The sequence below is a fragment of the Bombus bifarius genome, unplaced genomic scaffold (genome assembly GCF_011952205.1).
Source record: "Bombus bifarius isolate JDL3187 unplaced genomic scaffold, Bbif_JDL3187 scf7180000007977, whole genome shotgun sequence".
Classification (NCBI taxonomy): domain Eukaryota; kingdom Metazoa; phylum Arthropoda; class Insecta; order Hymenoptera; family Apidae; genus Bombus; species Bombus bifarius.
Window position 1 is genome coordinate 331,318 of NW_022884362.1, and position 8,977 is coordinate 340,294.

An 8,977-nucleotide genomic window follows, 5' to 3' on the forward strand; every position below is an offset into this window, starting at 1 on the left:
TATTTAAACGTTACGAAATATCGCTTTACATCCCATTTCGAAGAAATCTTGCGAATCATAAATAATAAATTCTCGCGCCGTGGCACGGTGTAATGAAAAAGTATACGACGAGTTATTATAGCATTACGTATGGCATTGTAAATATAGTAAAAAGATTGACGTAACAACTATGATCGATTATAATTATTACTATTAAATTTAGCGATATCACCGATAACTTTCTGCAGAAATCTAGTTCCGTTGGCTTACGGTGCCCTAACCTACTTTTAAAAACCAAAGCAACAGTACTTTCTTATAATTTTCCGCAAACCCGTTTCACCCAAACTTGATTTTATTACCAGCGAAATAACAAGGAAGGAGCCTGTGCAACGATCGCTTTAAGCTTTAACAATTAAAACCAATAATTTGTATATGTTGAATACGCAAAAAGGGACGAAGCTAACCTTTCTCTGTTCTCTTTATATTTTCAACGCAGACAGGTTTCATTCTTGAAATCGAACGTCGAAATGTAAGTAAATGCTGGAGAAAAGGCAACGTGTATTAAACAAGGAATTTCACTTGCTCCAAAAATACAGTATGTGTGTGTGTAACGTTGACTCTTGCATGAAAAGAACAATACTTTGAGTAAACTAAAATGCAAGTTAGCACTTACGCGTATTGCATTTCCCGATTTACTATCCTAGAACGCTGCAAACTATAGATTGTTTCTGTTGTTGTACACCGGAGCGTAAGTTTTGTAAATAGAGTATACGTCTAACAATTAATAATAATTGAATATTGTAAGCGAACACGACATCACATTTACGAACGAACGTACGCAAGTATACTTGGACATTGTGATATTTTAGGCTCGCTGTTGCATTTTTTTCGACAGCGACGAGCCGTGTACATGATATTGCAAGAAGAATAAGCGGTACCACATTAGTGATCGCGAGTGACGACGAACGTCGATTATTCTAGTTACGAATTTATGGTAGTCATAGGTAAAACTTAGTGATAAATATGAAATGAACGATATGCAGTTGTCAGTGTATTACTACGAAACGTATACGATTTTTAATGTACAAAAAAAGAAAAAAAAAATAACGGTATAGCTGCGGGACGACGTCTTTTCGGAATTTCATCCTGCTGGTACGATTTGTGTTCGGGATGAAATAACCTATACTCGAACTGATCTTAGCGATTCTTTTCTTTCCTCTTCTCTTGTCGCTCGTTTGTTTTTCTCCACGGAATATTTTCTACACACCTTCCGATTTGGACGTTTTTATACATATTTAAATAAAATGAAACACCTGCGTATACAAGACATTTACAAAGTGTCTCGCGAAATTGCGTTATGTCTCTCGTTGAATAGTACGAAAGATATAATATTTATTTATCGGCTGCGTGCGTGCGTGCATAAAGCGATTTTACGAAGATCGAGTCTGTCAAAGTATCGTGCTTGCTGGCGATTGAATTAAATTGCATGAATATTTTACAACGATATGATTGATTGCGTATTTCGCGTGAACGTTCTCCTTTTTTCTTGGCCCGTACAGTTTACAAGCAATGAAATATATTTGATAGAACGTGTCGCAAAAGAATGGACTGACTTTATGCATCTTTAACACAAATCATTATCGTCAATGACCCTAATTAGTGATAAATAGAAAAATTTTAATTTTTATCGTTGTATAGTTGTGTATAGAAGACAACTAAGTGTGTAAAATAAATCATTATCAAAAAATCAGAATTCTTATATATCTTTAATAACTTTGCTGATAGAACCCTGAGCAATAATCTAACAAATTTGTACTACAATACTTAACTTTATAATACAAACACCGTTTTTATTTGAAAATATACATTTTAATATTCATGGATACATACATTACGTTTGTGACAATAGCACATGAAAATGTTCACAGGATATAAGAGAAATATAGAGATTAACAGAAAATAGAAAAGAAGAAATATAAAGTAAGTTATATATAAACATTGTAAGTATCGGTACATTTAAAAGTACTAAAATACACAGTCTCAGGTACTAGAAAAATACTGTCTTTGTCGAACACATTTGAGTAAGTGGTAATTTGTTGATATTGATTAAATACAACATTTTTGGACATGGATATAATAATAATTATAAATTAAAATAATTATATATTTATACCGTTTTTCGTATACCTTTTTTAAAGGGATATGTCAATAATTTGTAATGTATAGTTACATAATAGTATAATTTCTAAATATATATATAGTTATTGACATTTAATACGTACAACTTAAGTTTGGTCACTTTTTAGGTGTTATTTGCAAGGCCATCATTATCAGGTATGTTATAATGTTGCGATAAATATTTTTTAAGTTAATTATTTATATAAATTTTGAACATACATTATATATATTGATCTTTTACCCTATTTTGCATGAACAGGATATTTTGCATTTGTTATGTATTGGCTGTTAATTCTAACATTATAAAAAATAGTTTGTCACAATATCAAATGTGTTCAAGATAACAATAAAATCTTTAATCTTTAAAACTTCAAATAGCACCTCGTCTCTTACATATCTTTATAGGAAAATTTCAACTCTTATTTTTACCATTTACAAAATTTATTATTATAAATTAATGTAAAAGCTAGTGTAAATATTAAACTAAATCAAATAAATCTCCTAAAAAGAAATACAAAATCTAAAATATCGGCAGTTCTTTGGAAACACGAATTGCACAGTAGTGAAAGACAATATAGATATCTATCAAATTGAATATTCGATAAAGTATAAGCGCGGTTTGGTTCGAATATTGATAACACACACACATATATATCGTATTTCAATATATCTCGTTTCTCAAATATGGGAGAAACGTTTTAATACTTCTTCGAGTGTAATTATTATCTAAAACACGCAGGAATAATAATGTCTATAAAATTGAATCGAGTAGACTGTAATACACGATTATCCCCATGCTAGGGATATAGCAGATTCGAATAATCGCGCGGTTGTCTACTTTGGACTGTCATAATTTCAGTTGGATTTAGTTAATGCGTAGTGGCGGGAGTCGGTACCGGTCAACGACAAAGTCTTAAGTAACGAATTCGATACTTTCTTAAACAATATAATAAAAACAATCACGTATACTTAACTCCGTGAGTGATAATAAGTGACCTTATGTGAAAAGGCAACAATCGTGAGGCATTAATTGGAAGATCTCGCAACTTGAACATCATAGTTCGTAAAATTAGCATCATGGAGATCCAGATTCAAATCTACATGTAAAAAGCTTAAATTGGAAGGTAAGACTGCACGTTTTTTAAAATAGAGGTACGTCGTCGAAATCATATGCTTGATACGTTAAAAATTTTAAACGCTATTAAATGATTCTCGTAAAACTATTATCCGGATATTCATCCTCCGAGGCTTCTGGTTCCCTGTTCAATTTATTAAAATCTCGCGGATTTGGTCGTTTCTCCGTTGTCTTGAAACACTTGCCTCTTCTGTTTTCCAAGAGATTTAGGAGTTTATAGTTTTCACGCCTCTCGGCCATCCAGCGCATTCGTTTTATTAACAAACATCCTGTTTATAAAAATAAACGGCATTAGAACATTTCTGGAAAATAATCGATTATTTCGTTTTACTCGCACTTGATAGTAATGGCATCACAATCGTTTACCGTTATTTCCAAGTCTGACTTGATTTAAAATTTCAACCAAAAATGCATTATATAGATGGAGCGAAATAACGTCGAAATCTAACCACTCTATATATTTTTAAGCATCGTGCACTATATACTGTCCAATACTTACACAATCTGTTGAAAGTTATTCAAGTAGGATAATGGGTAGGGGGGGGGGCGGAATAACGGAAAACGTTGTTGAGATGAAAACATGTATATTTTCTCTTACAAGATACGGATATTCAAAATAAATAAATGATCACATCATACAAGAGGTAGAAAAGAAAAAATGCAGCTTTTCAAAATCGAACACGTGTATAAAAGACATAAAAAAAAAACAAAGCTGAGATTCAATTTGGCGTGTAAATTCATTACACTTCGATTTGACATAATAAAAGATTCAATAATAAGACTGTAAATGAAAAATATTTATACATTTGTGCGATCATAGAAAATGTTAATCAGTATTTACATGTTAGTTTGCTGAACATTCTATAGTATAAATGGAAGTCAAATGGAGTGGAATGCTAAGTGAACAAACTTTAAGTAATTAATAACAATTTATGACAAATGTTAATCATTTCTTATAGAAAAATATGAAAAATGGAACTGCTCCTTTGCAGAATAGATGGGATAAATATTAATACATTTGTATAAATCAAATGTGATTAGAGTAAAAACAAGAATTAAAACAGTGTTTGTTCATCTAACCACTAAATTATGCATTTATATACAGCATTCTTGTACTGGCATAGTTTCCAAAGCACAATATAATGCATTAACAACTCTATACTGCATACACCTGGTATTTAGCAATTTTGTTTTCCATAAATATGCTATTTTAAATAAAATAATAAAATGTATGCGCAGCCAGTACAGAAGATTGTTAAAACTTACTGCAGCGAGAATGTTAAAATATAAAAGAGAAATTAAGTTGGAATTGTTTGTAGATATTAACCTTCAACCTTTCCTTTCTAATTTCTAAGTATGTGGCATTTTACCAAATTTCTTTTAATACTGTTGCAAAGTTAACTACTTTCTATAGAACTACTACTAAACGCCTCATTTCGGCAAACTAATTAACATGCATGCACAGCTATTATTTAATAACCGAAAATCATTATTCTTAGTCGAATAGTTTTGACATTTCAGCTGGAGATAATCTATATTCATACTTCTCATCATCTGGTTCTTGAGCCCTCAAAAAAAATGCAAGTACTACCATACAGAAGCCAAGAACAACGGCTGCTAGAACAATAACAGTTATGACTATTTTTTCTGTTGTAACAACTCCATTCATGTTTTCAAGAATAGATAAGGCTAAAGGTGACAGCAATTCAGATCGTAACTCTGCAAAAAAAACGTTATACATGTTTCGTTAAAGAAATACAAAGCAAATAGGTTTTATTCTTATACTTCAATGATTTAAAATCTTACTCAGTGAAAATTTGTAAGGAATATATCTATTTAATTCCACAACATATATTTCTGTACCATTCTCAGATACAGCTATATCATGTGGACTATGCATATCTAGTCTTGGACCAAATTTGTATAATATATCTCCTGAATTTACATCCAGAACAATTCCTCGGACACGTATATTGGAACGTGTAGTAGGACCATTAATCAAATGAAGTTTTTCTTTGGCATATGCTACGCTATATATATATGGACCAATAATGTTAGGATTCTTGTACTCTTTGTGGAAAGTTCCATTAGTTGCATAAAAAGATACAATTCTGCCATTTTCTCTATCAGCAACAAAAAGTAAGTTCAGTTCACTGGCAAGTGCTAAAGCATGGGGTACGTTAAATGTATTTTGTAGAGGAGTTTGTCCATATATGCTCTCTATAAAGTAAAGTATATTATAGACTATATTATAATTCAATCTAAATAGTTAATTTTCATATAAAATGCATGTACCTACCGCGGCCCCAGTGTAGAATTCTTTCTCCTTTAGCATTGAATTTCAGAATTCTAGCATTACAGTAACCATCGCTAACAAAAAAGTCACCATTATTTTCTACAGCAACTGCTGTTGGTTTGCAAAACCGTTTATCATCATTACCAGGCACAAAAGCTTCTCCAAGAATCAACGAAGGTCTTAAATGCTTTTCTTGATTGTATTGTCTTTTTCTCGAACTTGGTAAATCTTTCATCATTTCTATATCTTTAGCATCAAATTTAAGTACCTGATGTAGAGCTACATCGGTAATCCAATAATTTCCATGCATGTCTATCGTCAAACCATGCGGTAAATAAAATTTGTATGCACCCCATTCTAATATCCTTTCTCCAACTTTATTAAACAAAACTACGGTGTTTTCCCGAATTGGGCCTTCTTCTTTATCAAATATATTTTGAATATTAAATGTAGTCGAGCCCCATACTCTAGATCCTCTATGAAATATCGCAACGTTTCCATTTGGATCTATAGAGACCGCTGATAACTGGCCCATATATTCGATATTCTTGGGCCATTGAGGATTCCATTCAATACCTGAATATATGAAGAAACTTAATACGTATAATATATATGATATTTTAAATCTTACTTTGATAAATATTTTATTAACCTTTAGCAAGTGTATCTGAAACTTTATCATTATCGGGGAACTCTAAATACTCACCATAGTCAGATTTGTTCTTGCCCGAATAACTTGTTCCACGCTGTAACATTAAATTAATGAAATTAATTATAGAACATAAAAGTATATATCCGTTTATTAAACGGAATACAATGTGCTATGTCTTTGTTTCAAAGGCGCTGAACTTCTTTAAAGCATCAATACAATTAAAAAGTAATCAATTTTATTAGAATTTCAATTGCTATATACGATTCTATATTAATACAATAAACAATTTTGAACCTGTTATTCCATAGCACAGCACTTTTTAAACCTCGTATCAATCAAATCTTTAATTATTTCGCATACATCTGTTTTATTTACCTCCAAGTACGGATAAAACTCATAATTCGCTTCGGCAAGACATAAATAAGTAAACAAAACTGAAATGCAACAGGCAATGTCATATAGTAAATGCACCATTTTTTAACGACACGATCATTAGATTCCCGTATTCTAAATATATTTTATTAAAATTGCTATGTATTATGGGTCTAAATGTTGATTACGTAGCAAAACACAATCATAAGAAATTAATAATTAAGCAGAGATATGAATTTTGTCAAATTTATAAAGCCTTTTCACACCACGCCACGCGTTACGGTTACTCACGTACGCAACAGGAAACACGAATAGCCATCTGGTGGCAACTCGTCGGGATACATGTAATAAACGATTACACACCTATAAGAGAGATTTGTTAATTTATACGACATTTTTATATTATTTCCATTAGAAATGCATGTGAACATATTTTTTAGTCGTAACAACATACTAATATGCATATAAAATACACCTAAAAAACTAAGACAACTGATGTTCGTGAAAGATATTTTTTGAAACTTTACTTCCGCGTCAGTACATAATATATTGATTATTTCCTGCGAAGATTGGCGACATCTATTTACGTATCTGTTATTTTCAATGCGTAAACAATAATTGAATAATTGATAAATGATTGGAAAAAGACTCGATATATAATATCGAATTTTTATTTTTACATTTGAAATTATAGACACATATAACGAATATCGACAAGAACAATAAGAAACAATATAGATAACGAATTGAAACTAATTTAAATATTTTTATCTCACGCCAGTCATTAATTAAAGCATTGATAATTTATATATACGTATAACAATATGAATTGCAAAATATAAATAAATTGCTAATTATTTGTACACTTTAACTATCAATAAACTTTTTACTAAAGCAACCGATAAAATTGAATTGAAACGGAATTACAAATCTTTTGAAGCACGTGATTGTTCGTAAATTGGAAATTTTGGAAAGTGTTATAAGAATAAAATTGAATTATCGTCGGTTGCGGTATACATTTTAATTTTAAATAATTAAATGGAAATTAACCCGAATGTATGGCCCACGTGTATACAATCTGCTTTGGATTGAAAACAATTTTTCTCCGAGAATTAATACAGATTTCGGATACAGTCCAATTTAGTACAAGCATAAGTTTGTTAATCATAAATAAAACTGAAAAAATATGTTATTATGAAATATGCTAACGTATTTTCTTTAAAAAATAAAATTTGCTTTTAAATATCTCAATTTTTACTTTTTAATTGTTCCTGTTAATATTCCGACCTCTCACAATTTACAGTCCTTTACAAAACAATAAGAACGCTTCTACAAAGCATCTATGGTATTTTTCCCTGAAATACATATCGTTCAAAACATTCTCAAAACGATTTTCTTTGCTTAATTCATTGATCAACAACTTGCGTTGCACCTATGTCGGTAACGATACTCTTCAACTGTACCTACATTTTACTTCTTTGCTTTTTATTTTGGTTATTCTCCGCTGCAAGGCATTACTTGTTCCATTGCCACCCTTGTCGGAACGTCGAATAAATTTAAATTCATATCTTTCATAAAAGGGATAAAAGGGGGAGGATAGGGAATAAAAAAGAACGAGACGGAAGGAAATACGGAAAGTGGAAAGGAAAAAAAGAGGAGCGAGAAAGTGAACGTAAGGCAAAGATAAAGCAGAAAATGGAAACGAAACCTGTAGAAATAGTTTTTAATTTTAGTTTCCACTTTTATTCATTCCAGACTTTTATATTCCATCATTCCAATACTCCACTCTAAATCCATTTTACCACAACTTTATCAAAAGTTCTAGCCGCAAATTGGCTACACCTGGTTTGAGTTTGTTACAAATTTTGAAGCATTTCATTAAAATTCGAAATTTTAACTAATTAGATCGACTAACTGTTGCAAGTAAACTAAAGGAGGGGCAGTAAGATAATGTTTATAATCCAATTCCGGGAACAATGAATTTGAATTATTCTGACATTTAAGTACATATATTCTACACTGACGATCAGATGCAATTTCTTTCCCATTGTTAATTTAGGATTTTTAATTGTTCGGTGAAACAAATTCAATCTGTCAAATGAAATGTTATCTTAAAACTTACATTCAAATGACATATATACCCGCTGTTTTATAAATGAAACTTGCCTATCGCGCCAACCATTGCCGCAAACGATCTTACCATCTTGTTAAGAACCACAGGCGGTTAATGTAAACCAAGAGGCGGTTAGTTTGTATTTTACTTTCTCTAGCAATTATCACCCCTTCTGTATCCAGATGAAAATCTTTTTAACTAAGTACACGTCTCTCGGGACGTTTTCTCTTTGTACACTGCTATAATGTATCG

At 31.2% G+C, this 8,977-nt stretch overlaps 1 protein-coding gene across 1 annotated transcript; it reads right to left on the reverse strand.

Moving 5' to 3' along the window:
* Positions 1-3,859: 3,859 nt before the first annotated feature.
* LOC117204104 (peptidyl-alpha-hydroxyglycine alpha-amidating lyase 1-like) lies at positions 3,860-6,925 on the reverse strand. The gene is made up of 5 exons (XM_033441150.1): positions 6,616-6,925; positions 6,295-6,334; positions 5,592-6,164; positions 5,099-5,512; positions 3,860-5,011 (listed from the first exon to the last, which is right to left on the reverse strand). The coding sequence occupies exons 1-5, from the start codon at positions 6,712-6,714 to the stop codon at positions 4,788-4,790; spliced, it is 1,350 nt and encodes a 449-aa protein (XP_033297041.1). The 5' UTR covers positions 6,715-6,925; the 3' UTR covers positions 3,860-4,787.
* Between the last annotated feature and the right edge of the window lie 2,052 nt (positions 6,926-8,977).